This window comes from Boeremia exigua (assembly GCF_020726555.1).
Source record: "Boeremia exigua strain MPI-SDFR-AT-0100 chromosome Unknown C7974scaffold_1, whole genome shotgun sequence".
Classification (NCBI taxonomy): Eukaryota; Fungi; Ascomycota; class Dothideomycetes; order Pleosporales; family Didymellaceae; genus Boeremia; species Boeremia exigua.
Genome location: NW_025763518.1, coordinates 913666 through 939810, shown reverse-complemented (window position 1 = coordinate 939810; position 26145 = coordinate 913666). Strand labels below are relative to the sequence as shown.

At 52.1% G+C, this 26145-nt stretch overlaps 9 protein-coding genes across 9 annotated transcripts; 5 read left to right on the top strand and 4 right to left on the bottom strand.

The window, feature by feature from the left end:
- Positions 1-84: 84 nt before the first annotated feature.
- On the top strand, positions 85-2775 carry C7974DRAFT_7053 (uncharacterized protein). The gene is made up of 3 exons (XM_046147114.1): positions 85-553; positions 609-2347; positions 2396-2775. Exons 1-3 carry the CDS (start codon positions 217-219, stop codon positions 2750-2752), a joined length of 2433 nt encoding a protein of 810 aa, XP_046002564.1. The 5' UTR covers positions 85-216; the 3' UTR covers positions 2753-2775.
- A 685-nt stretch (positions 2776-3460) lies between these two features.
- On the top strand, positions 3461-5192 carry C7974DRAFT_7055 (uncharacterized protein). The gene is made up of 5 exons (XM_046147116.1): positions 3461-3624; positions 3674-3941; positions 4049-4248; positions 4295-4654; positions 4709-5192. Exons 2-5 carry the CDS (start codon positions 3877-3879, stop codon positions 5017-5019), a joined length of 936 nt encoding a protein of 311 aa, XP_046002563.1. The 5' UTR covers positions 3461-3624; positions 3674-3876; the 3' UTR covers positions 5020-5192.
- C7974DRAFT_438831 (uncharacterized protein) lies at positions 5193-5801 on the bottom strand (the record flags this gene model as incomplete). Its single annotated transcript, XM_046145268.1, has 1 exon — positions 5193-5801. A coding segment is annotated over one exon (486 nt), but the record flags the coding sequence as incomplete, so codon positions are not given.
- Positions 5802-10614: 4813 nt separating this feature from the next.
- C7974DRAFT_371008 (kinase-like domain-containing protein) lies at positions 10615-13734 on the top strand (the record flags this gene model as incomplete). The annotated part of the gene is made up of 3 exons (XM_046139993.1): positions 10615-12702; positions 12995-13408; positions 13480-13734. The coding sequence occupies 3 exons, from the start codon at positions 10615-10617 to the stop codon at positions 13732-13734; spliced, it is 2757 nt and encodes a 918-aa protein (XP_046002561.1).
- A 416-nt stretch (positions 13735-14150) lies between these two features.
- Positions 14151-15250, bottom strand: C7974DRAFT_6719 (uncharacterized protein). Its single transcript, XM_046147059.1, has one exon. It carries the CDS (start codon positions 15034-15036, stop codon positions 14230-14232), a length of 807 nt encoding a protein of 268 aa, XP_046002560.1. The 5' UTR covers positions 15037-15250; the 3' UTR covers positions 14151-14229.
- On the bottom strand, positions 15250-18441 carry C7974DRAFT_6826 (uncharacterized protein). Its single transcript, XM_046147078.1, has 3 exons — positions 17848-18441; positions 15557-17795; positions 15250-15505 (listed from the first exon to the last, which is right to left on the bottom strand). The coding sequence occupies exons 1-3, from the start codon at positions 18378-18380 to the stop codon at positions 15464-15466; spliced, it is 2814 nt and encodes a 937-aa protein (XP_046002559.1). The 5' UTR covers positions 18381-18441; the 3' UTR covers positions 15250-15463.
- A 1432-nt stretch (positions 18442-19873) lies between these two features.
- C7974DRAFT_6839 (ras family-domain-containing protein) lies at positions 19874-21287 on the top strand. The gene is made up of 6 exons (XM_046147080.1): positions 19874-20148; positions 20208-20234; positions 20291-20370; positions 20423-20474; positions 20524-20533; positions 20581-21287. Exons 1-6 carry the CDS (start codon positions 20109-20111, stop codon positions 20999-21001), a joined length of 630 nt encoding a protein of 209 aa, XP_046002558.1. The 5' UTR covers positions 19874-20108; the 3' UTR covers positions 21002-21287.
- A 1927-nt stretch (positions 21288-23214) lies between these two features.
- C7974DRAFT_419380 (uncharacterized protein) lies at positions 23215-23973 on the top strand. The gene is made up of 2 exons (XM_046144209.1): positions 23215-23766; positions 23816-23973. The coding sequence occupies exon 1, from the start codon at positions 23278-23280 to the stop codon at positions 23743-23745; it is 468 nt and encodes a 155-aa protein (XP_046002557.1). The 5' UTR covers positions 23215-23277; the 3' UTR covers positions 23746-23766; positions 23816-23973.
- Positions 23974-24783: 810 nt separating this feature from the next.
- On the bottom strand, positions 24784-25930 carry C7974DRAFT_6707 (uncharacterized protein). The gene is made up of 2 exons (XM_046147053.1): positions 25518-25930; positions 24784-25468 (listed from the first exon to the last, which is right to left on the bottom strand). Exon 2 carries the CDS (start codon positions 25457-25459, stop codon positions 24929-24931), a length of 531 nt encoding a protein of 176 aa, XP_046002556.1. The 5' UTR covers positions 25460-25468; positions 25518-25930; the 3' UTR covers positions 24784-24928.
- Positions 25931-26145: the final 215 nt, after the last annotated feature.

Below are 26145 nucleotides of genomic sequence, written 5' to 3'. Positions count from 1 at the left end.
CTTTGTCGAGCACACCGAAAGCGTCACCTAGCAACACAACTTGCCATTCACCACCACCCACGCCTGCCACCGCTGGCACCTTCCCCGCCTCCCACGCCCTCCCGCACCTTTCCGCGCCCCTGTCGCGCCGTCTACATGCCTGCACCACCGTGAACGTCGCCATCTTCCGCAACTCTTTGTTTGCGCGCGCTGCACACCACCGCATAGCCGCTCGCCATGTCGCCGCCGCCCTCCGCGGTCAACGCCCAGCTGCGGCAGCTTATACACTACCACCTCGACAACGGCTTTACCGAGAACGCCCTCTTCCTCGCCGGCCGCCTGCATGCCCTGGACACACGCAACCCTGACGCTGCGCATTTGCTGGCGCTCTGCAACCTCCGACTGGGAAGATACAAAGCTGCCTTTGAGCACTCCAAGAACAAGGCAGCGCAGTTGCAGCACCTGGGGTGCGTCTACACATTTGCGCAAGCATGCCTGAGCCTTGAGCGTTTCGAGCTAGGCGCTACAGCGCTCGAGAAGGCCAGGGGACTGTGGCATGTGCGCAACCACTGGAGTAAGCGCCTTGAAAGAACGGGAAACTGGCGTGGTCAGGCTAACAGCACACTCAGACAAGCACTCGGATACGTCAAGACAGCATGTGCCAGACGCGGCAGCGTGCTTCTGTCTGCTGGGCAAGCTTTGGGCAGCATACGGCGACACCAAGAAAGCCATCGAATTCTACGTCGAATCGCTGAAGCTCAACTCGTTCATGTGGGATGCCTTCACCGGCCTCTGCGACATCGGCGCCGTGGTTCGACCGCAGAACGTCTTCATCATCACCCCGGCCATGCTTGAATCGATATCGCAGGCTGCATCACTACAGAGCAACTCGGAAAGCGACAACCCCTTTGTCTCGAGACCGAACGATGACCCGTTCAACCCGTCCACACGGCAGCGCGGCGACGTCGGACTCAGCATGGGGGGAACAAACCTGCTTTCAAAGCTGAACGGCCGAAACCCAGCGCTTAACGGGCGGCACCACAACGTCGAGACTCCTGTGGCTAACAGCCAGGAACCTGGCGACGAGGACTTGATGATGGGCGAGGGCGGAGGCCCAGTCATGACAGAGCGAGGGCCAGCAGACATTCTTCACGCACCAGGGCGGAAGATCAGGATGCAGCCATTTGCGCCCGTAGAAGACCCGCCTAGAATGCGGCCAATCACGTCAAGAATGCGAACGAAAACAAACCCTTCAGATAGCGAGCAGACGGACATACCACGACCGATGCACCAAAACGGCCATAAGAGGACTGTCTCAGGCCACTCCACACATACACAACCCACACAAGCTTCGCAGCAACATGCAGTCGACCTCACAGCCGCGCCACCGCGTAGAAGCGCTCGGTTGTTCAACTCTATCACCTCGATAGGATCTGCTCGTACGACAAGTCGGCCACCAGGCACAGCCCTCATCAGAGACCCTGAGGCGAGAGAGCGACGAGAGTTGCGGAAGGTCAGGGCTACAGGAACGAAGGGGAGGACAGGTACCACCTCGACTGTAGGGCGAGTGGTTAGCGGCAATCGCAAACCTACTTTGGATGCTACCGAGCCTCAAGAGCCCAAGCCTCGACCACTGAGCGCAGCAGCAATAGCACCACCACCAGCTCTTAAGACGGCACACTCGACGGAGACAGCACGCGAAGAAGACGCGCTTAGATGGCTTCTGGACCTACTGCACAGGATCGGGTCAGGATACAGGTACCTCAGTCGCTACGAGTCGGTAAAAGCCCTGGAAGCGTTTGCGTCTGTACCAGCTGCGCAGCGCGACACTCCGTGGGTACTTGCGCATGTCGGCAAGGCACATTACGAACGCGCACAGTACGCAGAGGCAGAGAAAGCGTTCAAGAAGATCCGAGAGAAGGCGCCCTCCTATCTCGAACACATGGAGGTGTATTCCAACACTCTGTGGCAGATGAAGAGCGATGTAGCATTGGGTCACCTGGCACATACTCTGATGGATCAAGATCGCCTATCGCCACAGGCATGGTGTGCCCTTGGCAACGCGTCGTCTCTCGAGCGACAGCATGACGACGCAGTCAAGTGCTTTGTGCGAGCCACGCAGTTAGATCCCAAGTTTGCGTACGCTTTCACTCTGCAGGGTCACGAGCACATGGCCAATGAAGAGTTCGACAAAGCTATGCAGGCGTACCGGAACGCGATCAGTGCTGATAACAGGCACTACAACGGCTGGTATGGTCTCGGAAATGTGTACGAGCGCATGGGCAAGTTCGATGTTGCTGAAAAGCACTACAAGGCTGCAGCCCAGATCAATCCAAACAACGCTATGATCGTTGTTAGAATTGGATTGGTAAGTACCAAAAGAAGCATGGTTTGTGTGGTGTTAACTTCTGTTCAGGTTCTCGATCGCATGAAGAAGATCGATGTCGCCCTCACACATTTCAACGCCGCCGTGACACTCGATCCACGGTCTATTATGGCGCGTTTCCGCAGAGCGCAGACGCTGCTTAAGCTAGAACACACCGAAGAGTCCCTCAAGGATCTCTTGTGTTTGAAAGACCTTGCACCTGATGACCCCAACGTTCACTTCCTGCTTGGCCGTTGCTACAAGAAGACCCGAGACCGCGCGAACGCGATCAAACACCTCACGATTGCGATGAATCTGGATCCCAAGTCTCATGGCGTTATCAAGGAGGTCATGGAGTCTATTGAGCAGGATGATGAGGGTGGTTGGAGTAGTGAAGAGGACAGATGAGTGATCTCATCGATCGATTGCTTGGAGTTTGCGCATGGATTTTGGACTACCCCCGTCGACACCTATCTTCAACCACATCATCATCAGCTGCACAGACGTACAACGAGTCCACTTTATACCCTCCATTGTCATTCTTCGCGTTGCATGTTTTGGGCGAGCAAAAGCTGGTTTGCATCTGCATTGCATTGAGGAGTTCTGGGCTCGCCATTTTGGGTAGCTTTGCATGCTTCGGCACGAGGATATGATTACATTACGGACTTTGGCTGCTTTTCTTGCGTGGGTAGCGCGCCCATGATCGTAGTCTAGACACTGGCTTGCATGGCATGGTGTCTTTTTGCACAGTGCGGTAGTAAGTAGCAATCAATCACCAATCACAATGACCTCACTTGACGACCTACGGCATCCACACAGACACTTCCGGCCAGGCACTTGGCACTTTTGTGGGATTTAAATTATCTTCATTGCAACTGACCAGCCGCAGAACTAAACTGTATCCCTCCATTCAACTACATAAACCCAATCATCAAACGCTGATCTCATTTGTCTACCTCCGGTATCACCCCTACTACTGCTTGGGATTTATCCCATTGACGCGAAGGGCTTCCCGTTTCTGGAAGAGAGTACTAGGAATCAAGATTATTCCCTGATCGGTCTGCTCCGCAATTCATCAACCAAGTGGTTCAGTTCAGCAAGGGATGCGTCAATGCCGTCGCCTTTATCAGCTGGCAATGATCTAACTGGTTCTCAACGCACGCTAGACTGCCTTCGAGAGCCTGCGCCTCGCAGAAAATAGTTCAAGCTTCTGACCCAAACGCCATTTCATAGCCAAAAACCAGCCCAGCTGGCTTTGACAGGCCACTACGCTGAGTCGAGTAAGTTCACGCTCCCGTTGCTATCTTTTACTCAGGCTTAACAAAGGAGGACTTCAGCCACAGTCTCGCAATGCCTCATAGGTGTGTATTCGTATATGTAAGATACAGGGAACTTGGCTTTCTTGGAAGATCCGTTAGAAAATGCTCGAATCACCACAACACCCGAGTGTCTCTGCCTTCTCGGCTCTACGCGCCTGAATTTCGCCTTTTCCACATTCAATCTACCAGAAGTATCACTCCGTTATTGCACACATGGCAGACCCTTCGTATAGGGCAGCTCAGCCAGGTGAATTCTTCTGCCCAGCTGGTGGAACATGGTAAGTCATGCTCCAACACGACACGAACTGGCAACTTTCGTTAGTCGTGTCGAAGACGCGAAGATGTAGTGTCACACTGCGTACGAGCTGCTAAGTGACACCACCAGGTACATGTGCGAAACGGGCACAAAATTTGTTGGGTGCTGCATAGCAGACCCATGTACGAATGGGTGCATCGGAAACAGTCTTCGTCCGGCAGGTCGCTCGACAGCTCTCGATAGTCAGTCTCCAGGGGGATCGTGTGGTGGACAAACGCCGTTCTGGACTTGCGGTCAAGCGCCAACTTTTTGGGGATGCTGTAACGAGAGTGAGTTCTACGAAGTGTAGCTCTGGCATCTACTAATACACTGAAGATCCGTGCATGAACAATTCAACGTGTCCTGAAGGGAAACTGGAGCCCACCTTCTGGGACCGGCCGGATCAGTACGAGTACTTCAAGGATCTGAACATTCTTCTTTCATCTACCGCACCTCGATCTACGTCAACTTCACTGTCGGGTAACTCCCACGGCAGCTCCGGACCATCTGATGCAGTGATTGGGGGCGCCGTAGGAGGCACACTCGGTTTCGTAGCAATTATCGCATTTGTTATCTTCTTGCTCTGGCGCAGGAAGAGACGCAGCCAGAAGCAAGCAAACAGCGATCCTGCATTGTCGATGGAGGAGAACAAGCCCGAGACTGGAGAACTAGCATCCCCGGTATCTGACAGTACAGGTATGTTATGTTCGCACTACGATGCAGGCCGGACCACAGCTGAAAACACTGTAGTAAACCCCATGTACTCCTGGAATGTCGCCAACAACTCACCAGCACAACAACGATGGGCCCACAACCACCGCGAAGTACCGGGCGAAGACTCCAAAGGCTCACCTCGCAGTCCCTACACGGAGTTGCACTCCAACTCCTCGCACACTCGCGTTGCCGAGCTTCCTGCAGGGACTGTAGCCAACGAGCTGGATGCGCCTGAATACACCCCCAAGTCACCGTATGCTGTATTCGGAATCGATGTACCAAAGCAGGCGCACAGTTTCGATGCTGAAAGTCAAGGAAAACCTATGGACAGTAGAGAGAAGCGATAGCATGTGCCATCAACAGCCGCGGCATTCTTCAGTCGACAGAATCGAATTAGACCAACTCAATACCATCATGCATCTCCATACCGTCAGTTCATGCTTCACAAGCGATACTTGGAAACCTGTCGACCATCCTCGAACCTAACTCCACCTCCCCTTCACCCAGCCTCGCAGGCAACCACGCAACCCACCGTTTGCACCGAACCATCACGCGGCGCCCCTGCTGACTCCGCCAGCAACTCTCCAGCACAGGTTTCTCCTACATAAGCCACCACTCTTGCCCCCAGCCAACGAATTCCTACTCACCAAGCACAATTCCGATACAAATAACAGAACCAAAGCAGCACCACCATGTCCCACAACCCCAATACAAATCCTACACCCACACTCAAACCGCCGTCCCAATTCTCCTCCGCCAACGCCAACGCCAACGCCGACGCCGACAAATCACAAACCCAGTCCCAAACACACACGCAGCCAAGCTCACCACCACAAACAGGCTCAACCTCCCCAAACCACACCCACGGCATCCACAGCACCGACATCGGCGACCTAGTCTCCATCACGCAATCCCACTCGCGCAGCCCATCACCAAGCGAGATCGTGCTAACGAGCGCGCTGGAGGACGTGTGCGCGCTGAGCGAGGCGGACGGCGAAATGCAGGCGCGTGGGGTGGGGCGGGCGGAGCGGCGGGCCAGGCTGGTGGGGCTGCGTGGCGAGAGGGAGAGGGCACGGGAGGGGGGGAGGATGTATGAGGAGACGCAGCGGAGGGGGAGGGAGGAGGTGTAGGGGGGTTCTGGTGGGTGAGGACGGTTGATGGTCTTGCTGGGATTTTTCTTATTGGGGGCTATGTCATTAAATGGGGGGGTACAGTGATGGTTCTGTGGCTGGTTAGCTGTGATAAAGATAGTTTAAATCCTTCAAAAATGCTAAATAGTTGTACAGGTGTAGTAGGGGTGACACTAGAGGTAGACAAGTGAGATTAGTGTTGATGATTAGGCTGAACGTCTGCCATAGCGACGGCTGTGGCTGGATCGACCACTGTATTGCGTGGTGAGCTGACCCCTAAGCAGAGAACCCTACGATTCGTACGAGTAGGTGTCTCAGAGACCGAAATCCGATTCACCACTTGGATGCTATTGGAGCGGCACGTTTCTGCTTTAGCTATACTGCCGTTTTAAATACAGCTCAATTTTACTTATTATGAGAGATACAAGGCAGGTCTTCCTGGCGAAAATCTTGCTAAAGCGAAGGAGCTATATATATTCAGTGAAAATAATACGTTGTGTCCTTTCTCGCAAACTTTGACCTGAAAAGTCGTGACAAGGGAACCAGTAGCCATCCAAAGACTGAAAAATACCCGCTCTGCTGCAGGGCTACTTACCTATGCATAGACGAAACCCGCTCCAACTGCTAATTCCGTTCAGCTAACTGTGCTTCTTTATCCCTGTCAGTTGCTGAGGATGGGGACGACGGTGAAGCCTCCTCGGGCTGTCTCGCTACCCTTCCAACGTTCACGTCCCAGTTAAAAAGATCCCATTTCCATTTGCCCCAACCGACCTGAAAGTTGAATTGACTTGACACGCCGTCTATGCGAGTCTTAGGATCCAGCTTGAGGTCGTCTTTAGAGTCTTCGACGATGTCCCAGTCTTGTGCATCCGTCTCGTTGCCCTGGTTATGTGAGGCACCAGGGGTGTCAACAAGTTTTTGTTCTTGGGAAGATTTGCTGCTGGTTCGTTGCTTCTTTGCCTCCTCGATCTGTTGGCGTTGGATCTCTATCACGCAGTGTCAGTGTACACACAAACTCGGTGACAGACCTGGAAGAGAGCCGTACTCTTAGGATCCCAAGTGCCACCTTGTTGAGCCATGCTGTTCGTGAATGCTTTCAAACTGTTTCTCCGGTGCTTCAGGCACTGGTGTAGATGATGGTGAGTGAAAATTAGGTCAGGGCGAACAAGCTAGCGATGAATGCCTTTGGGGCTGACTGGACGAACGAGCAGCTGACTATAATATGGTTGAGGATTTGTTGTTATTGGCGGTGACGTTGGTAATTAGCGGAGCATGACAGGCAGCAACACACCAAGTTGGCCTGTTAGTGGCAAAGCTCAGCCAAAGACGGTAAACGCTTGACTACTTACGGAAGACAGGGTCAAGCACCTCTGCAAATAAGCTGGCCCAAAACAGTGTTGGAGCTGCGTGTAAGGGTAAAACCGCAGTCGCTAGCAATTGTACATGCAAGCAAAAACACCAGCATCATCTTTTCTTGGCTATACAAATATCTAGGCCGCGTAGACATGTCTTGCGCTACAACCAGCTACACACTAGCTTATAAAGAATTACTTCCTCTGTTGATCTTGTACGGCCGTTATATCTAGTGTCCTGAACTAATTGCTTGCCTACGAGATACTGTTCGCGAGAACAGAACTTTGGAAGGTAGGACTTGTCTCTCGAAGCGTCTGAGACAAGTTCAGGTTTATAACTAGCACATGCAGCGCCGAAGCAGAGATTCCACAGCACAGAAACTCGCATTTCATTGTCTTCCATCAAAAACTTCACATCTTCAAGTACTACTTACAATTCTTAAACCGTCATTCACAGTGATCTACAAGACCCCGGCCTACCCCGTCCTGGCCACTGGCCTCCTCGCTAGCATGATGGCCGCCAGTCTCAAGCCCTGTGAGATCTTCCCCAGACATTGCATCCAGTTACTCAACGATGTTGCTGGGGTTTGCCAATTGGATGCCAACGGGCGCATCTTTTCCTACACTTATGGATCTGTGAGTATCCCCGTGTCTGGTCTTGTGAATAGTGAGTGATGGAATGGCGGTGCATTGGTGATGATGGTGAATCCATCCTGAGGCAGTGTGACTTCAATACTGATGATAATCAGGCGTGGTGCCCGAGTGCCTGGAGGGTGGAGGGGTGAAGGGAGGAAAGGAGAACCTTCAGATTGTTGAAGACATTAGATAGTATGAATTCGGCGCTTATCGACAGTCATTACGTCAAAATGGCGACAGCTCCCATACATTTAGCTCTGCTCGAAAGGGGGTGGATTCCAAATTCTTGTTATCCCACGACTTGGCTGATCTTGCACAAGATAGTTTGATCGTCGTACATGCTGCTCTGCCAAGGTGATCTGCTCCCCTTGGCACGGCACTCCCGCGCTCTGCATCTGGAGAAAGGAGCATTGATGGTGAAACCAAACCAGGCGGAGTCAGGACCTTAATGCACCTGATAGATTCTTGTAGTTGATAAGCAAGGAGCCTCGTGCTCAAGCTTCGTCCCAAGAGTGATACGTATTCTTCTGGAGTAGGTCGTCAGAGCACGCAACAGTCGTAAGAAATTTAGCTTTCGGTGTTGAGTTGTGCTTGCCTTGATCAGGGGAACAAGCTGCTATCACATCATTCCGCCGATCATCATCTCACAATGGAAGATGTTGTCGTAAGCTCAAGACGTGTAATCATCGTGCGTTGTCGTGCCAAGTAATCGGTCTTTCTATCCCAGTGCGTCCTTGTTGGAGAGTGAACTGTGCACTGGGTCGCCACTACGGCTCGTGAAACCATAGCAGGGACCACATACAGCGTATCACATAGGGAGAGGTTGTGTTTGCCAAGAGCGGAACATGACGATTCGAGTTGCTCCAAATTCCACTGCAGAGCAATCCAATGTCAAGGTTGAGAACGACCCTTGATGCATGTTGTTCAAACGTGTCCGCAGGTCCAGATACGGAAGTAGCAAACCCAAAGCACGCTTTCTATATCCACATGGCATGTCCTTGAATGACTTAGACAGCTGCTTCTCATGACCCTTGAGTTGTTTCAGTTGCGGAAGGCCAAGACGCCAAGATTTCCGGCGGTTGCTGCCAGGGAGGAATGAATGCTGATGAGACCAATTCGGTATGAGTGAGTAAAGGTGGGTCGTATTGGCTTCGGCCTCAGTGTTTATCCGATAGGCGAGTGACCTCAAGGGTTCTGGAGCACAACGTTGAGGAGGCTCCTGGCCGGGTGAAGGTTTCAGGAGGTTGCGGCGCGCCTTGCCGCGTTCGACATCACTGATGTTCCATCCCCACAGTGCACAGACCTCTTGCGAAACGCGGGTTGATGTATGCACAGCAGACGTGTGAAGCACTGAGCGGTCAAAGAAGCATGGACAAGGTACCTGGTAGGGTATTAGGCTTGCTGTCGAAGGCTCAAAGCAAGTCTTTGTCGTATTACAGCGCCACATAATCAGGCGGACCTTCTTGGACGGACCACCTGGTACAGCGATATATCCACAAGACATTGGCGTCATGGCAACTTTTCTGCTGGGCGAGCACCTTCTTACGAGCCTCTCTAGCAGCGACAAGTGTTATTGTAGACGTCGATGATATTTAGGTTTACTTTTGTAATTTTGCGGGGAAGACCCCCACGGAATGTTGTAAATCAGCTCTTGGCGGCAACCGTCCAGCCAGAGCTGTTGTAAGCCTGATGATGGAAGCATGTGGTTTTACGGACGACAGTCGACCACTGGATCAGAGCCATTCTGTAATCTCGGAGGCACTGATTGTAGTCACATTCGCACTGTATCATCTCACCCGCAGCATCTTACAGAGCTGAAGGCTCCAAGGCGTTTGCGGCATTTATACGCTTTGGGTAAAGCCGCGAAGACGACTGCAGGTGCCGGCGCTGACCTTTGCCAGTGCAGGACAAGAAACCGCTTCCGTCTCCAGAACTTTCGAGCCGCTGCTGTTCTGTAGCAATTGCGTGTGTGTACAGGATGTGGGCTGTATCATGGGCTGGACATAGTTCAGACAATGCGACAACCGTCGCTTGATCTGAACAGGCCGATGGAGTCGAACAGAGCACACAGCAACGGCCATACCCAGACGCCTGTATAGTGCGATCCACGGAGTGTAACCTCAATTAAGAAACACCGTGCACCTCCGCGATGTCTGTAATAATGGGTGTCTGGGAAATAGCTGTAAGGCTCGGCGCTCACACAGCATTTGCATCCGATCATCTGCAGGTGCGCTCGAGCAGTGGGGGTAAATTGCAGGGGTGTGGCTAGCGTGCCCGATGTAGCTTTGCGGCCTGCAGCGTGTGCCTTTAACCTGTCATACATATCTCCTGCGATCCCAGGAGAGAGGACCCGCATTTCGACGCTGCATTTGCATGTTTTGTTGAACATCTTCCCATAGCGCCAGTCGAAATTCGGGTAAGGAGACCTTTCTCGCGCTGTTCCGCCATCAGCGCCAGGTTTTCCTAAATCCTGCGACCCACACTTGAAGCGAAGAAGCGAGCCAGTGGACGTCACTGCCGTCTGACTTATACTGGCCGGGCCCTCCGTTATTGATTCACACAAAGCCTTGCTTCATTCACAATCAAGTACAATTCCTGGCCGTTCTACATTTAAAACTTCTCTATTTGGATGGCGCGTTCAAAGCTGGTCTCTTCACCTCTCTCACGCTCGACTCCCTGCTGCCCGCTCGAATCAACCTATCACCGGCCAAGTTCTCTACAGCGAGCCTGACCAGAACGGTGGTTCTCTCGATCTCATAGCACAATCCACCACACATGATCGTGAGGACGGCGCTGGTCAACACAAGAGCTATCTATCTTCGTCATGTCCGTACCTGATGCAGAACCGCCCATCATAACACAGTCGCACGACGATCAATTTGTATCTGAACACTTGCATCGTCGAAATTCGCGAATGGTCGAATACCATCATGCCATCGAAGAGGAGGATGAAAGCATTCGCACAGCGAGCGAGTGTGCCGAACCCTTGACACCAACCAGCCACACTAGCGAAAACATATCTTTCTCCCACCCGTTTCGCACCGACGAGCACGCAGATGAAACTGACACAACATCGAAGACCGCTGCTGATTGCATTCCCACCAGCCTAGTGCCTCAAGCAACAGAAAAGCCTACCCCTCAGTCTGGGAATCAGACACCACCTGAGAAAAGGGGGTTCGGACGACGCGTTGGCTCGTTCGTGCGAAGTAAATTGCATCGACGGAACACCCCTAAGGAGGATTCCAAGGAGTCTAGTCCAGATCAACATGAGACTCGCCAGACTCCAGATTTCAGGGTCACGACCGGTCCTTTACATGCTGCATCCGCATTTGAACATATTACCGACATTGATAATTCGGCTTTCGATTTCGCCAGGAGCAGAAGAAGACATAGCTCTTTCTCCCTTTCAAGAAGCCCCCAAAGATCCTCCCGAATAGCCACTCCACCGCCACCAGCAGACTCGCCAACCGGAACCGCTTCGAATGACGACCAGGAAAGGAAAACTCGTCTTGACAGAAAACCTATGTCCTCCACAGCTCTCTCAAGCATGCAACCTGCGAGGCCTGGTATCACCTGGGCTGATAAGGTCCCTGACAACAAGAGGCATACGTGGACAAGAAGGCGATCCGCAAGTACAGATCATATGCTGCAGGTTGGGCGAGACGATGACAAACCGACGGCTGGGATGTTGAACACTTTCTCCAAGCCCCCTGAGAAGGGTGTAGGTATGAAAGCCCGCCGCCTCAGTCTTAATCTCCCGAGCGACTACATCATAGATCAATGTGAGCTTGACAAGGAGTTCAAGGGCTCAAGTCTCATGCCTGGAAAACGTGGGAAGATTCTAGGCAAAGGTGCAACAGCCGAAGTGCGGATCATGGCTCGTCGAGGCGTGTCTCGGGATGAGCAACTGGTTGCTGTCAAGATATTTCGAGAGCGCAATCCAGAAGAGACAGAGGAAGACTACATAATGAAGATCAAGTCTGAGTACAGCATCGCTCAGAGCCTACACCACCCCAATATTGTCGAGACTCTCCGTCTTTGTACACACCGTGGCCGCTGGAACCACGTTATGGAGTACTGTACTCACGGCGAGATTTACTCCCTAGTTGAAAGAAAATTGTTCGCTAGCGGTGTCGAGGGATTCTATAGTCGCGAAGACCGCTTATGCTTCTTCAAGCAACTACTCGGAGGCGTCGACTACCTGCATAGTCACGGGGTCGCCCATCGCGATATCAAGCTCGAAAATCTCTTGGTCGATAAGAATGGGCATCTCAAGATCTCCGATTTTGGTGTTGCAGAGGTCTTCAGTGGTGAACATCCGGGTCTTCGTGCATCTGGGGGCCAGTGTGGCAAAAATATGGGAGCAGTTCGGTTGTCATCTCCCGGTATCTGCGGTAGTCTACCCTACATCGCGCCTGAAGTGCTGGCGAAGCGAGCTTCCTACGACCCTCGTCCGCTCGATATATGGTCATGTGCCATTGTTTACATCACGATGACCTTTGGGGGATGTCCATGGCAGGCTGCTAAGTCTGAATTTGAGTACTATGCCAGATTCAAGAGGGGCTGGCAAGATTGGCTGAAAGAGCATCCGGATGGTGAGCTGTTCGATGGCCCGGACGGCTATCCAAAATGTGGCAAGCTCTTCAACATGATTGAGGGACCGGCTATCAGGCATCTCATCCTCAGAATGTTGCATCCGATCCCCGAGAAACGTATTACCATCCGCGAAGTTTTGAACACCAGCCTAATCCGGAACGTTGATTGTTGTTGCCCTGGAAGCTTTGAAGATCCAAGATGCTGCTCAGATAGCTCGAAGCCTGCTCCAACCTCTGGAAAATCTTCACCAAAGAAGCCTCTTCACCACCATATACCACCCAAACCCGAGAGCAGGTCTCGCGTTCATATTTTCGAGGTAGGCGAGGCTTAATCGTTACGCATTTCCTGATCTTCTTATTGCATCAATTGGGTGTTCACATTAGCGCAGCATAGCGAGGTAAAAAGGCGGTCACTCGTTCGCTTTTTCTCACATAATACCCCCAATGGCTTATCGACATGTACATAGTTTCATAGTGATCTCAGCAAGCAATTCTACTTGCACTTCAATCTTCTTAACTCTTAGAGATGTCACATGCCTAATTGAGGTCACAAAGCCATGCGCTGGCGTCAAGAACCCCATTCTTATTCTGGCAATATCAGCCTAACAGCTTGCCCTCAGACATCTCAACAAGTCGCGCGATTGCCGCGTCGACTGGCAGCTCTGGCACAAGAACCTGCTCCTAGTATCGCTATCATCGCAACGCTTCTCAGATTGGCATTTACCGCAATTTTCCGCCCATCCCTTTGACCGGCATGGCGCCGAGCAGAAAAGCGAGATAAAGAGCTTGAGCCATCACACTACTACAGCCCACCAAGATCCTTGGTACCGCATCGGCGGGAAAGCACTGGCAGGCGTCATCTGCCGCGGGATCGATTGCGACTTCACAAACGGGCCGCCGAACTCAAACTTCGGTCGCGATGTGTCGACTTATCGTTTAGCTAGCTTGGCTTTCCCTATCACGCCGGCTACACCTCCCGCCGACGTCAACGGCATTGGATTTGTTGGATTTACTGGGGCCACGGTATGCTGCACGTCGTGCAATGTGATACTCTGGGGTGCATTGCTGTGATCAAGCAGGGAAAGTGATGCGAGGCGTGGATCGTGTCAGCAAAAGAGATGCGGATAACGAGCAACGTGGGGTTTGGATGGCCCAGCAGCGTCGGCGTCGGAGCGTTCTTCGGCGCATGCTCCGTTCACATGGTACTGCGGGGTTGTTCCGAGGAACGGGTGAATTCATGGTGGGGCATCGTGTACCGTATCGCTCATTGCGAGGACACCAATGTGGCGGAAATATGCACTGACGACCGAGGGGCAGGTGTCATGCAGTGTTGTATGATAGGCAGCTGATCGTATTGCGTATCGTCCTTCACACACCTAGTCGACCGAGCAATTTCAACCCGACACACATATGTCATTTCTTTCTCGAGACCAGAAACTCGACAACACATAGGCCGTTTCAATTTGTTCCCGTCTCTGACTGACTTTCAAACTAATACTTTGGAAAAGGCTTCAACGAAAGGTCTCAGTGCATTTGGACATCAAGACCCCTAACTGGGTACGAGACACAGCCAATCACAGTCTGAAACTGCACGTCCTCTTGTTCCACAAGTCTTCCCTCAAGCTCAGATCTGCAGTGCTTATCCTGCGTCAAGCCGCGATGACATGAGCTTCTCCTTAGCCAACAGTTGTCTCAGCTTGTAGGCTACTTGGGCAGACGTGGGGGAGTGACCAACTAGGCACAGTAATTCGTGAAACAAGGTGATATTTGTTCACAAACGGAAGATGCCGGGCGGAAAAAAACATGTTGTTTAAGTGTATATGTTGTTTGAATAGACTCAAGCTTTACATAAACAGACCGCCACCGTCAGTTCTAACCATCGAGCCGTCCATGTTGTAGTCTTTCATGATACCCAGATAGCTCTCAGCCACCCACTCCGGTCTGCCCGGCGTTCCGGTCGCCATCTTCTCGCTCATTTGCTCCATCATATGTTCCTTCTGTTCCTTAGGCATGTGCCACATCTCTGTATCGACTACACCAGGACTGACGCCGTTGACTCTGATAGGCTTCATGTCCAATGCCAGGTTCCTGACCATAGAGTGATGACCGCCCGCAAATGAACCGATAACGCTCCAGCCTGGTATGGGACGCTCACTAACACTTCCAGTAGTGATAGTGTAGCTGCTTTCATGAGAGTTCTTGATGTATTGGGGAATGAACTTCGCAGCCAGGAGGGGGGCGAAGAAACGAATTTGGCCTGCTTTGAGTATGCTCTCCATTGTTATCTCTACAAGCTGCATAGCGGCAATAGCGTCGCCGGCAGTGAAGATGACATGGTCCAACTTGTCGCCGCCCATGTCTTTGACGGTTTGTTCGAATAGCGTCTTCAGCTCCGACTCTAACGTCTCCGATCTAGAGAGGTCTACAGCGTGGCCGCGAATTTTGGACTTGGCAGACGGGTACGATGATTGCAACTTAGCAATGGCGGTCTCTATTCTGGCTGAATTCGAAGACGCTATCATAACAAGAGCGCCATTCTCGAGGCACGCTTCAGCAACGCTGTACCCAATGCCAGAGGACCCGCCGATGATGAGCACTCGCGATCCCTGAAGCTTGTTGGAGAATTTGCTCTGATCTGATATTTTGCTCATATTCGTCTCTGGCTCGCGGACTGTTGGATGAATATTGAAGATAGTGGCGTTCACAGAGTTGGAGCTGTCAGTGTAATGCAAGGTCCGATGCGATCGTAGCCTTAGCCTGTATAAGGGTTTGAAGTGCGATTGACAGAGTATGTGGACCACCAAGCTATTATATACTGCTAGACTACGCCCCGTTCGTATGACGATTCTATTCCGGATTTAGCACGGTGTTATGGCTAGCTGCGACAGAATTGCAACACCCACTTCTCCTATTGTCGACCTACGCGTATGTATGACATCATGCCATCTGGTAGTACACTCTTTAGAAATATGACCGCTGGTCAATCCAAGTCCGTCTGAACAGTTGTGTCTGAACTGATAAGCAAAGTATGATACATTTGCTCTTAAGCCACGCCGAGACATAGTACGCTTGGAAAATCTAGGGTATCGTCCAGAGAGAGTTGATCTGCTTTCTCCTGACCTGTGTATAACGTAAGTTCATTGTGGCACAAAGTCGGCATGGCAGACTTACCAAGGGAGCAACGAATAAGACGCCTACAAACAATGCAGCGACAGTAAGAAGCATCTGAATCTTGTTGAAACCCTTACCCAGAATATCGAATGCGAAACTGGGGGCAACCCGAGTGCCAAATATATCATGGCCGTAAGCGAACACCAAACTTGTGCTCTCAATACCGCTTTTACTTGTGATGACTTCCCTGATACCCAAAACCTCATATTTGTGAGTAAGATGCCACTTCGAGTCGAGAGGGAGAAGAGGAGCGTATCTGGCGAGGCCTTCTGCCTGTTCTTGCGGCGTAGGGTCGCGGCCAATCGGACGTCGTGGGTCGATGACCTGGCGAGGAACACCGACGATGGAGTTCGTTGATGGAATGGTAATGAGAAGCTCGCGGCTAGTGATGCCTTGTTTTGTCTGAGTCACCGCCATGTGCGAAATCTCCGCTGCAATTTGGTAGCTCTGCGACAACACATACGGCTTTGATGCGTCGCCCTGGGAACTCGACGGCTTCACAGCCGAAGAGTTAGATGAAGCACCCAGCGGGCCACGATCGTCCGGTAGTGGGGACTCGTAAAGGTCGGAAACAACGAGCTGGTGGCCACGAGATTCTGGAGAAGCGGTAGAGTCTATGGTTAAAGCATAGCTAAACCAGTTCTCCGAGATGGTGGAAGGGATTGGCCGAGAAGTGTCAACATCAGAGTGTGACATGGTGTGAAGCAGCTGGCCGGAAGCAGAGTCCAGCAAATAGACCGAGGCGGTACGTGCGGACTCAGATACCGCTGTAACTAACACGAGGTTCGGGTTTAAGTACTTGTAGAGTACTCTTCGGTCACCAAGAACGTTACCAATAGAAGCAACAGGATCATCGACGGGTCGGGTGGTATATCCGACTATGCGCTCACCACTCGGCGGTTCAAAGGTCCAAACAGATTCAGTGCTCGCTTCGTTGACCAAAGACCCTACGAGGGCACCATTGTCAAGGGTAAAAGACACAAGCTTCTGGCCTTCAGCAAGTAGAGGGCCGTGTAAATGGAGGTTGACGTAAGATGCCGTGCCGCCTGTGGTGGCGTTGATGAACAGCGAGCCCTGAAAGCTTGGGTCCCTGACCTCAACGTAGCCACTGTGCGCCCTTAGGGTTGGATACTCGAATACTGTATCAGCGAATTGTGTAAGGTGCACGTTCCACAGCACCTTGCCACGAGCGCCTACGTCCAGTGCCGCAAGACGACCTTTCTCAGTCGCAACAATGACAAGCCTGTGGAAGCCAAACGTATCCTGCTGAATGTCATCGACAGTAGTTTGCTTCGGCTTACCAACAACGTTCCCAAGGAGACGCTGTGGGAGGCTCTGTGCCCATGCTGGAAAGTGCTCGAGGTCTTGAATATGCCTCTTGACTCGGTGAATGTAAGCTGAAACTATGTTCTGGTGGCGCTCGACTTCTAATTCGGCTGCGAGAGCTTCGACCTCCGGTAGACGTGCCCACACAGCAGACGAAGTTTGGGACAAGAACTCGGGCCGAGTCCAAGCAATCTCACCATTGAGAATCAGGGCCCACTGTCCGTTCGAGAACAGCACAGCTGACCTGGCGGCAGTCGTTGCTCCAGATTTGACGACTACCTCTGAGTTTGCGTGTACCGGATATGCCCCCGCCAAAGCAGGCGACCTCGCTGTGGGCCAACGACCGAGTATGCCATGAGAGGCCGAGGAAACTACGAGAATCTCATCTTCGGTAATTCTGGTGAAGTAGACGTTGGCATCAGTTGTGCTAGTAGCAAACGTTCCCCTCCCGTCCAGCTCAGGAAGGCTGTACGCCTTTGATACACTGTTACTCTTGAGATCGACGTGATAGACCTCTGCAGAGTGTCCAAAAGGAGTCTGATACTCAACGAGGAAATGCGCTTGGGAGTTGACGTGCCCTGGTGCGTGCAAAACCACTTTCTCGATAGGGTTCTTCCCAGGCGTGTCGAAGCTTGCCACCGTCTTCGTGCCAATGATATTGACCTTGAGAACTTTGTTGGTCTTGTCGGTCCACGCAAGTATAGGTGCCGCAGTGTTCGCTCCAGCGAAAACAATGTGATCCCTTGATGTGATCTCGGCGTCAGAGCTTAGCGTGTACTGGTCGAGCTTCTTGCCAGTGATGGGACTGAGGGAAGTGATCTTCAGCTTCGAGCCTGAACCAATTATCGAAGAGTGTAGTGAGATGTAATAGATCGTCGTAGGTGAGGTGGATATTTGGAAGGGCGTGTCGTTGCTAGGAGCGGGGTCAGTATAGCCTTCGCACTCGGTAACAAAAAATTGCTAACCTGGTGTCCTCGTAGGTCCACTTCACACGGCCAGTCTTCCCATCGAGCCTTTTGACGCCATGACTGGTACCAGATACAAGAACGATGGCATCCTTGGCTTGGTCCTTCGTGATGCCATCCTCCTGTTCCAGGATCTCCAAGTCCTCCACAACTGCCCCATCAACATTTGTCTCCCATACCAGCCTGCCGTCTGATGAGCTCCAAGCTGCAACTCGGTTGCCTACGGCGCTGATGACTGTATCCTGCTCGTCGGCTGCTCTTAGGTGGCCTTTCCCGCGGGGTTCTGACGCAGGATGTTGTCGCCAAACAAGCACGCCGTCTTTGGGATTGATCGCGCCGATTGTCTGGTTTTCCGAGATCGAATATAGTAGGGAAGCCTTCGAGCCACCATATGGTCTTTGAAAGAAGGTACCATCGTGCTTTGGTAGGCCTAAAAGTGCATAGTGGAAGTCAATGTGATAGGCATCGTCCTCAAAAATGGCCGACACGGGCGCGAGACAAGCTGCAAGGCTCAGTGCAGCATGGAAACGCATCGCGGGGTATGGCTGCTGGCGTCGCGTCAAGCAGCAAGCTCGATGTCTGCTTGCTCCGCAATGAGCTCAAATGCTTGGCATTCACGTCCGGTCCGTCTTCCTCTCCGATCGACTAACCGATCTGGGCCGAATACACATGAAAGCCTTTTCTTGACTCTGCCAACTGCAGCCTTCCTTGAAGGGACGAGGCCGGGACTTAGCCAGTCTGCTTCCATGTTGAGTACTCTTGGCCGTGTTTTGTCAATATCAAACATCTGTACTCCGTGGAGACGTGACCCACGATACGCGAATCCCGGCTGACGGGGAAGCGGCAGGGTGCCGGCGGACCTTCTCTAGATAACGGCAGGCGTGAGGCACCTCCTGGCAAATGAGATTTCCATCTTTGGGCGCGCAGGACATTCCCAGTAGGTCTCCATCCCTCCCGATACCTGTCTGTTACATATCTAAGCGCTCAGTTCTTGATTCAAGCACACCAAAGGTACAACTGAGGTCCAGACAGCGCAGCGCGGCGTCACTGTCTGCCACGTGGAAATGGCCAAGACGCATTTGTATCACACTGATCAATGCCACGAACCCACTTCAGCGACACCAAGTCCTCAACACTGGCGTCATTACCTTGCCATGTCTGAGCCTTCATTTCCAAACGAGTCAATCAGGTCAGGGACCACCTAGAGATCAGTCAGGTCCACCAGGTTCTGATTCAGTCGCAGCAGTCACTAGAAAGTGCAGTCTCATAGACAACATAGATTCAGATAGCAACATTTGAGGCTTGATCTATCTTCGAGCTAGAGCAATGGTGAATCGCTCGGGAGACGCTACCATGGGATTGGGGGGGTATTCGGGATGGGATTGGGGGAATTCGGGATGGGCCCGGTCTGCCGGTTTAGGTCTGCCCAGCGACCATGCTCCTTCGGGTATTTTGCACAGCGGACTGGCCTCGATGATGTCGGTCGGACCATTCCTGCTGCTAAGCCAACCGCTTTGGCAAACGCTCGACCAGAAGGAGCAATGTAATAAAATACATGGCAACGTTTGCGCGGATCACGGCATACGTTACACCGGCTGGCAGCTTTCAAGTCGAGCTGGCTTCCAGCGCGGCGGCACCGCAAGAGTCTGAACATGTCACTACACACCGACCCTACTGAACCCTGCCAAGTATAGGGCGACTGAACAACTCTTAATCACGGCGTCGCGCTCGACTTCGCATACGCAATACCCTCCATCACTTGTCCGCCTACTTGCTCCCTACCCCTTCCCTCCCTGCTGTCGCGCTTATCGATAACCACTGGAAAATTTCTTCGAACTCCCAACCTCGCCGCAAAAGACAGAGGTAAGTTGCGCCTGCGCGGACAACTAAGGAACCCTGTGGCCCCGATTTGCCTCAATGGCTTGCTCGTGGTGTTCTTGAGAACTTCACCTGCTGATTGGATGCCACTCGTCCAAAGTTTACACAGCTAACAAGCTGCCGCAGCAGTGTGGTTGGCTCACAACGAACGCGCATTATTCCATCCAAATCGCAGGAACAGGCCAAACGCAATCTCCTCGCGACGGAAGTGCCGATATTGTGAAGCATCGTTGTCGCTGGAACCAATTAAGCTTCGGTCGAGCTAGGAGAGCCGCGATTTGGGCCGCTTGTCCTTCCGTGGCAGCTCGTGCCACTTGAAGCCAGGAACACATTTCCCGCGTGCACTGCTCTGTTTTCCTCACGACGTTTGAGAAACCTGAAGAATGTCGCAAAGAGAGTACCACATAGTTGTTCTTGGATCGGGTAAGCTAGTAACCCACCGATGGCATGCTAGAGCACAACTGACGATGGTGGCGCATTAGGTGGAGTCGGGAAAAGTTGTCTAACAGGTACGTTGCTGGCAAGATCGTAGCGATAGAATCTCAACGAGACTGACCACAAGCAGCACAATTTGTGCAGAATGTGTGGATAGAAAGCTATGATCCCACGATTGAAGACTCATACCGCAAGCAAATCGAAGTGGATGTTAGTAAATGATCATACGAATGCGCCATCTCAACTTCTGATCAATTATCAGGGCCGCCATGTCATTCTGGAGATTCTCGATACTGCAGGGACAGAACAATTCAGTAAGCGACACACAACTTTTACCTGTATTATGCGCTAACCGTGCTATAGCTGCCATGAGGTATTGTCTCCAAGTCCACCAGCGGTTTCCAAACTCACAATTGACAGAGAGCTATATATGAAGACCGGACAAGGCTTTCTCCTCGTCTTCGCAATAACGTCTGCATCTTCATTCCACGAACTCGCCGAATTGCGGGAGCAAATCAAACGTATCAAAGAAGACGATAACGTTCCTATGGTGCTTGTTGGCAACAAATCCGATCTCGAAGAGGACCGGGCAATTCCACGTCCAAAGGCATTCGCGACATCTCGGGAGTGGAACACACCTTATTTCGAGACTAGTGCACGGAGGAGAGCCAATGTAGACGAGGCCTTCGTCGATCTATGTCGGCAAATCATCCGCAAAGACGCGAATGAACGGCGACATGTTCCTCAAGACCCAAGAACCAGTGGGAATCCCAGGCGAGCAGGCGGCAGGAGAGACAGGGACCGTCGACAACGACATCGGCCGAAATGCACCATCCTTTGAGATACGATACCCCCGTGACAAACGACTGGTGGCGTTTGCGCCTGCTGGACCAGGCTTTGATTTCCTTTTGAATCAGCCTCCTTAGATGATTTTGAGCATTGTGACTGCAGTTTAGAGGCTTTAGAAGAACCGTACAAACGGGCAAATGATCATCTCCAAGCGATACATGGGCACCCAACCAATGTTGCTGAAGCGATATCCGAAAATGTGGGTCACTGACTTTTGGTAGAAACTTTATTGTTGTTCACTCATCGTGTGGACATACGGCAGATCGATTGTCACGGAAAGCCAGACCGAGCTTCCGACGACTCAGAGACAATGGCCAGACGGAATAACCTCGCTCAAATTACTCGACCACACCACACCATGAATCAAGAGACGAAATGGGGACGACTCGTCAGTGACGCCTGAACGTTGAAAGTTGCGCACATATCTGCCCAACCACACCATCACGAATCGCATTGCACGAACCGGACTCACATGCTTATCCCTCTGACGCAGGGTCTCATCCGGAAGCAACAAGGTATCGACGATTGCAGTCGGAACGATAGTGCCCGAGACGTCCCGGAGCATCACCCATAAGTGCTGCGAAAAGGATACAAATGCACCGAAAGTGCAGCTGCTATCCTGAACAGCAGTTTTCCGAGCCGATATGGGGTACCCCGCGTTTGGGGGTGCGCTACGGAAGGGCCAAGCTGGGGATCATGTCGGCTAAAGGTGCGGGAAGATCGTTTCGCCATGCCCTTCAGGCATCTGCAATGCCGCCCTAGTGTTATTATCTTATTCTGTTGACTTCCCAGAGAAGTAGAGGATTTGCTTCTCAATGCTGATGTCTGGTGCACGTCGATCAAGTCTTTCACAGCTATCTGTACAACACGCCATGCGATTTGTTCGATTTCTGGCATGTGTATACCTGAATCACAGTTACTAATGCAACAGAGTCAATACAGCTCACTATGATATCTTTGTGGCACGAGTTGGTTCAAGTTCGGCTCGACTTGAGTGAGAGAGCACAATCAAACTTGGATCCGCAGACTCGATTTGCTCTGATGGCATGAATCTGTCGCTACTCTACCACACAGTACAGGCGTGAAGGCCTCCAGGTTATTCCTCAAGAACATATTGATATGGCAGACGGATAATGCATTTCAACATCGTGGTAGGTGTGAGGGATGCCAGAAGCCAGGATCCTACTGAGCATTGGAAGCAGCGACCAACGCTTGCGTAAAAGTGTATAGCTTCCGCGTCCAGGCCCGGATGGCGGTGTGCTTCGTTTCAAGCTTACTTACAACCTGCCGAATTCAGGACGCTGTACGACGGGTACAGGCGGTGGTGACACAAGACCCGGACGATGCCGGGTTTGGTGAGGTTTGAGGTAGACATTCGCCACGTATAGGCAGCCACTTGGGCGAGGTACCAGTACCTATCCAGGCTAACGTGGTGCAGATCGAGAAGTAGTTAGATCGATATCGCAACCTGTCCTCAGAAGGACACGGGCTCTCCTGGAAGCGTTGGATGTCTGTAACACGGTCCCCGAAGCAACGCCATTGTGTCCCATTGCCATGCCGAGGTTCGCGTGACAAGGCTGAGGCCCTGAGTGAACGCAGATGTCATCATAATGCCCACTTTAACGATGTCTTGTCAGCATGGAGAACCCACAGATGCGCAGCACTTGACGTCGGCTTTGTACATCGGTCTTCCATCATCTTCTGCATGTTATGCAACACATCACGGGCGCAGTGGGGTCAGGATACGTGTTAGGTAGAAGAAAGAAGCACAATTAAACTCAGTCTCGATCGCGATCACGATGGAGAAGCCTAGCTCAATTGAGAAGAGTACACAATGCCTCGTGTTTGCTGATTCGCTTCTAGGCGTCTAGAGCTGAGCCACCAGAGCACGAGCTGCAACGCTGCAACGCCGCAACATCGCCTTCGCAAGCCCACAGACACTTGTCATGGTTGCAATCAGGATAAGTGCTTCCCCGGCTGCATGTGATGGTGGCCAAAATTTGCACGTGTCGCATTGCTTGCGGCGTTGTTTGTGCTGCCTTCCGCATTGCGAGCTCAAGCTTGGCCGCGGGGGAGCTGCAAGCGATGACGTATAGTGCCCCTCCATGCCCCACTACTCCCGCAGGCTGGAACCCGTGGTTCAGCATCGAAGAAATGACGCGGATCGGCATGGGAATTGTGCCTTGCATTAGACATTTGCGTGCAGCATGTGATCTGAATCCAGTCGTTTCAGGCCTGGTCTGGAGCAGCTGTGGCTCGCTGCACCTCATGACGTGCCTGCCTGTGACGTCAACTATGGCTGGATCCAGCACTCGCGCCTTCACTCACCATAGGCTCCTGCCCCGCTTCTGTGCCCTCGAGCTGTATATAAACAGCCTCTTCCCCTCCGTCATTGTCTCATCACAACACTCACATCACAAACTCTACTACCTTCCAAACAAACAACCACCCCAACCAACCTTCAATATGTCTGCTCCCAACGCCAACAAGCCCAACGAGGGTATCGTCGGTCAGATCGGCAACTCCATCTCCAACGCCGCCAACTACGTCTCCGAGACCATCCAGGGCAGCTCTGCTGAGGCTTCCAAGGAGGCCAACAAGCAGCAGGCCAAGGGCAACGTTCCCGGACAGGACTCCATCGGCGACCGTGTCTCCGGTGCTCTTGGTGCCGCTGGCGACAAGATCGACCAGTCCAAGCACGAGGGCTCCGCTGAGGCCAACAAGCGCTCCGTCTAAACATCTCATTCGAATCACTTGGTAAGCTTCAGCTCAACCCCGCTCATGGTCTTTCACTAACACGACACAGAGAACGTCAGCATAACACTTCATCAACCTAGCGGTCGACGACTTCACAATGCGGTTCGCAACGGAATATCGATAGGATCAGATTGGAATGCAGTGCGACATTTGTCCCTGCAGCATGATTATGAGGCTATGAGATACCAATAAATACCTTTCACCTTCACATTACCTTCCATTGCCTAATTCGCGTGATATTTGTTGTTCGTGCTCCTTCTCTAACAAACACAACCCTTGCCTTAATGATCCAGCCCGGCTTCTTGTTGTTCCCTCGGAGCAGCTGGGCTAAAACATATGTGTTTGTCAATTAGAACATCGCTCGCCTCAGTCGTCAAAGAGAGTACGACTTGTTCACATCGTTGACTAAGTCAGGAACATGCCGAGACCAGGGCCTCTTCAGGCACACGCACTACGTAGTCTCAATCGGGCCACGCCAGCAACTAGCATGGACGCAATCACTAGCACAATGCAAACGCGAGTCATTTTCGACGCGGCCACGCATCAGACACAGTTCGCCAACAATTTTTAGAAGAAGCACACATGCGTAACGGTCTTCTTGTAGAAAGGAATTGTAGTATTATTGCGGGGAATGCTATTGTGCTGGACGCTAATTCAATGGGGTATCGATGGCAAAGATCTAATGAAAAGTGCAAGATCTGCGGGTGTGGACACTTTCTTCAACTGTGGCCCTGTTTGAGAATCCTCCACCAGGAATATGGGAATTGTAGTCGGAGCCTGTGTGCGTGTAGTTTGCGTCGTCCGGGTTTCGAGGCGACATCGCTCAGACGTCGTTGGCAAAGTCCTGTACTCAGGCGCTGGTGTGGGCGCTGATGTGGGCGCTGGTGTGGACGCTGGCGGAGGCAACGGAGAATGACTTGATCGAAGGGTTGCAGTTCTGGGTACGTGTATGGTGGGTGGGTGCCAATAGTGCTTCGAGATCGGTGGTGCTCGCAAACGAGTGTCTGGTTCTGGTGCCGGGGCTGTTGTAAAGACCGTCGGATATTGCTTCTCTGGAGAAGGCCAAGGAGAGATGTCGATATGTACCTCGAATATAATGCTCTGCGCAACCTTCTGTCAGCAAGCATGTCATACACTCTCTCTTGAAGTCAAGGAAGAACACTTAGACGTGCGTTTGAGCGCGTCCAGTGTGTGTAGTACGTGCATGACGGTGCTTCCAGAACTTGAAACCATTCCAAACTGAGGTGATAAACCACAGAAGCATGTTGGCCAACAACACCCAAACGGCGTTCTTCATCCGGATTATGCCTTTGTTGCCTTCGGCGTCTTCAGGGATGTACATCTTGCCGAAGATGCCAAATGCGACGAGGTAACAAACAAAAACGAGAAAGTCGACGAAGAAGAAGTACCAGCTCTTCATCAGGTATGGTACCATCGCGGCAAGCGCCATGACGGCACCCAGAGTACCGCACACAACGGCCCAGACCCATTTCGAGTCGGTGTATTTTCCAGCTTTGCGTGCATTATCCAAGTCGACAGCGTAAAGACCGATGACGGTTATACCCAAGACGAACTGGAAGAAGCGCAAGAAAATCAGAATGGCTCCATCCACCGAGAAGTGTGACCAGAATGAGGTGCCAAGGGTGGCTTTCTCGCCCTTCAGCGATCTACGAGATAGGAACTTGAATGCCATGATAGGAAGCTGAAGCATTATTAGCTTTGATTGTGATGTTGATGTTGATTACACGTACCTGACTTCTTCAGTGCGTAGGCGGAATTTTATGAAGCGGTGAGCTCGTTATTTTGTAGGTTCGATAGGTGTATTTCGTGTCTCGGATTTTTGCAAGCTCTGCGCAATAGCAATATAGCTGACTGCGGATAAAGACGTTGTTTGTTTACAGTGCGACTGCTTCACAAGAGTGTGCGCTTGGGAGAGAAGTTCGAGTGTGAAGTTGAACAACGTCCTTGAAGGGCTATGACGTTGTGACGTGGGATGTGGCTGCCAGGCCTGTTCACGAGGACGCTGTTTCTGTATAGTGATCGACAAAGGAGGCAACGCGTGAGGCTTGCTCTAGAGGAACGGAAATGCCAGATGCAAATGATAAAACGGCTCAAGTGGTTCTTGGAAATCAGTGAAACTGCATGCAGTGGGATGCGCGTAGTAAGATATGCGCACGATCTTGAGCCTCAGCAACGCGCTGCAACGCGCGCCCCTTGCATTGCTCTGACATTGCCCAACTCCTTCTTCGCTGTTTGGCGCCTGTGAGCTTGTGAACGGATCCAAGAGACCCTGTTCTGGCGCAATCCGCGATACTTGGCTGCCGTCATAGGCGCCCGTTCGAGGCTCAAGGGTCCGCGCGACTTTGATTGGCTCACAAT

What these genes read in the sequence shown, in the direction of transcription:
- C7974DRAFT_7053 (XM_046147114.1), top strand. Translation starts at nt 217, where the DNA reads ATGTCGCCGCCGCCCTCCGCGGTCAACGCCCAGCTGCGGCAGCTTATA. An exon ending in GCATGTGCGCAACCACTGGA is followed by an intron (nt 554 to 608) that starts GTAAGCGCCTTG and finishes CAGCACACTCAG; the next exon opens with ACAAGCACTCGGATACGTCA. An exon ending in TCGTTGTTAGAATTGGATTG is followed by an intron (nt 2,348 to 2,395) that starts GTAAGTACCAAA and finishes ACTTCTGTTCAG; the next exon opens with GTTCTCGATCGCATGAAGAA.
- C7974DRAFT_7055 (XM_046147116.1), top strand. Translation starts at nt 3,877, where the DNA reads ATGGCAGACCCTTCGTATAGGGCAGCTCAGCCAGGTGAATTCTTCTGC. An exon ending in TGCCCAGCTGGTGGAACATG is followed by an intron (nt 3,942 to 4,048) that starts GTAAGTCATGCT and finishes TGACACCACCAG; the next exon opens with GTACATGTGCGAAACGGGCA. An exon ending in TTGGGGATGCTGTAACGAGA is followed by an intron (nt 4,249 to 4,294) that starts GTGAGTTCTACG and finishes AATACACTGAAG; the next exon opens with ATCCGTGCATGAACAATTCA.
- C7974DRAFT_6719 (XM_046147059.1), bottom strand. Translation starts at nt 15,036, where the DNA reads ATGAGCAAAATATCAGATCAGAGCAAATTCTCCAACAAGCTTCAGGGA.
- C7974DRAFT_6826 (XM_046147078.1), bottom strand. Translation starts at nt 18,380, where the DNA reads ATGCGTTTCCATGCTGCACTGAGCCTTGCAGCTTGTCTCGCGCCCGTG. An exon ending in TGGACCTACGAGGACACCAG is followed by an intron (nt 17,796 to 17,847) that starts GTTAGCAATTTT and finishes CCCCGCTCCTAG; the next exon opens with CAACGACACGCCCTTCCAAA. An exon ending in TCTTATTCGTTGCTCCCTTG is followed by an intron (nt 15,506 to 15,556) that starts GTAAGTCTGCCA and finishes CGTTATACACAG; the next exon opens with GTCAGGAGAAAGCAGATCAA.
- C7974DRAFT_6839 (XM_046147080.1), top strand. Translation starts at nt 20,109, where the DNA reads ATGTCGCAAAGAGAGTACCACATAGTTGTTCTTGGATCGG. An exon ending in CATAGTTGTTCTTGGATCGG is followed by an intron (nt 20,149 to 20,207) that starts GTAAGCTAGTAA and finishes GTGGCGCATTAG; the next exon opens with GTGGAGTCGGGAAAAGTTGT. An exon ending in GCAAGCAAATCGAAGTGGAT is followed by an intron (nt 20,371 to 20,422) that starts GTTAGTAAATGA and finishes ATCAATTATCAG; the next exon opens with GGCCGCCATGTCATTCTGGA.
- C7974DRAFT_419380 (XM_046144209.1), top strand. Translation starts at nt 23,278, where the DNA reads ATGACGTGCCTGCCTGTGACGTCAACTATGGCTGGATCCAGCACTCGC.
- C7974DRAFT_6707 (XM_046147053.1), bottom strand. Translation starts at nt 25,459, where the DNA reads ATGGCATTCAAGTTCCTATCTCGTAGATCGCTGAAGGGCGAGAAAGCC.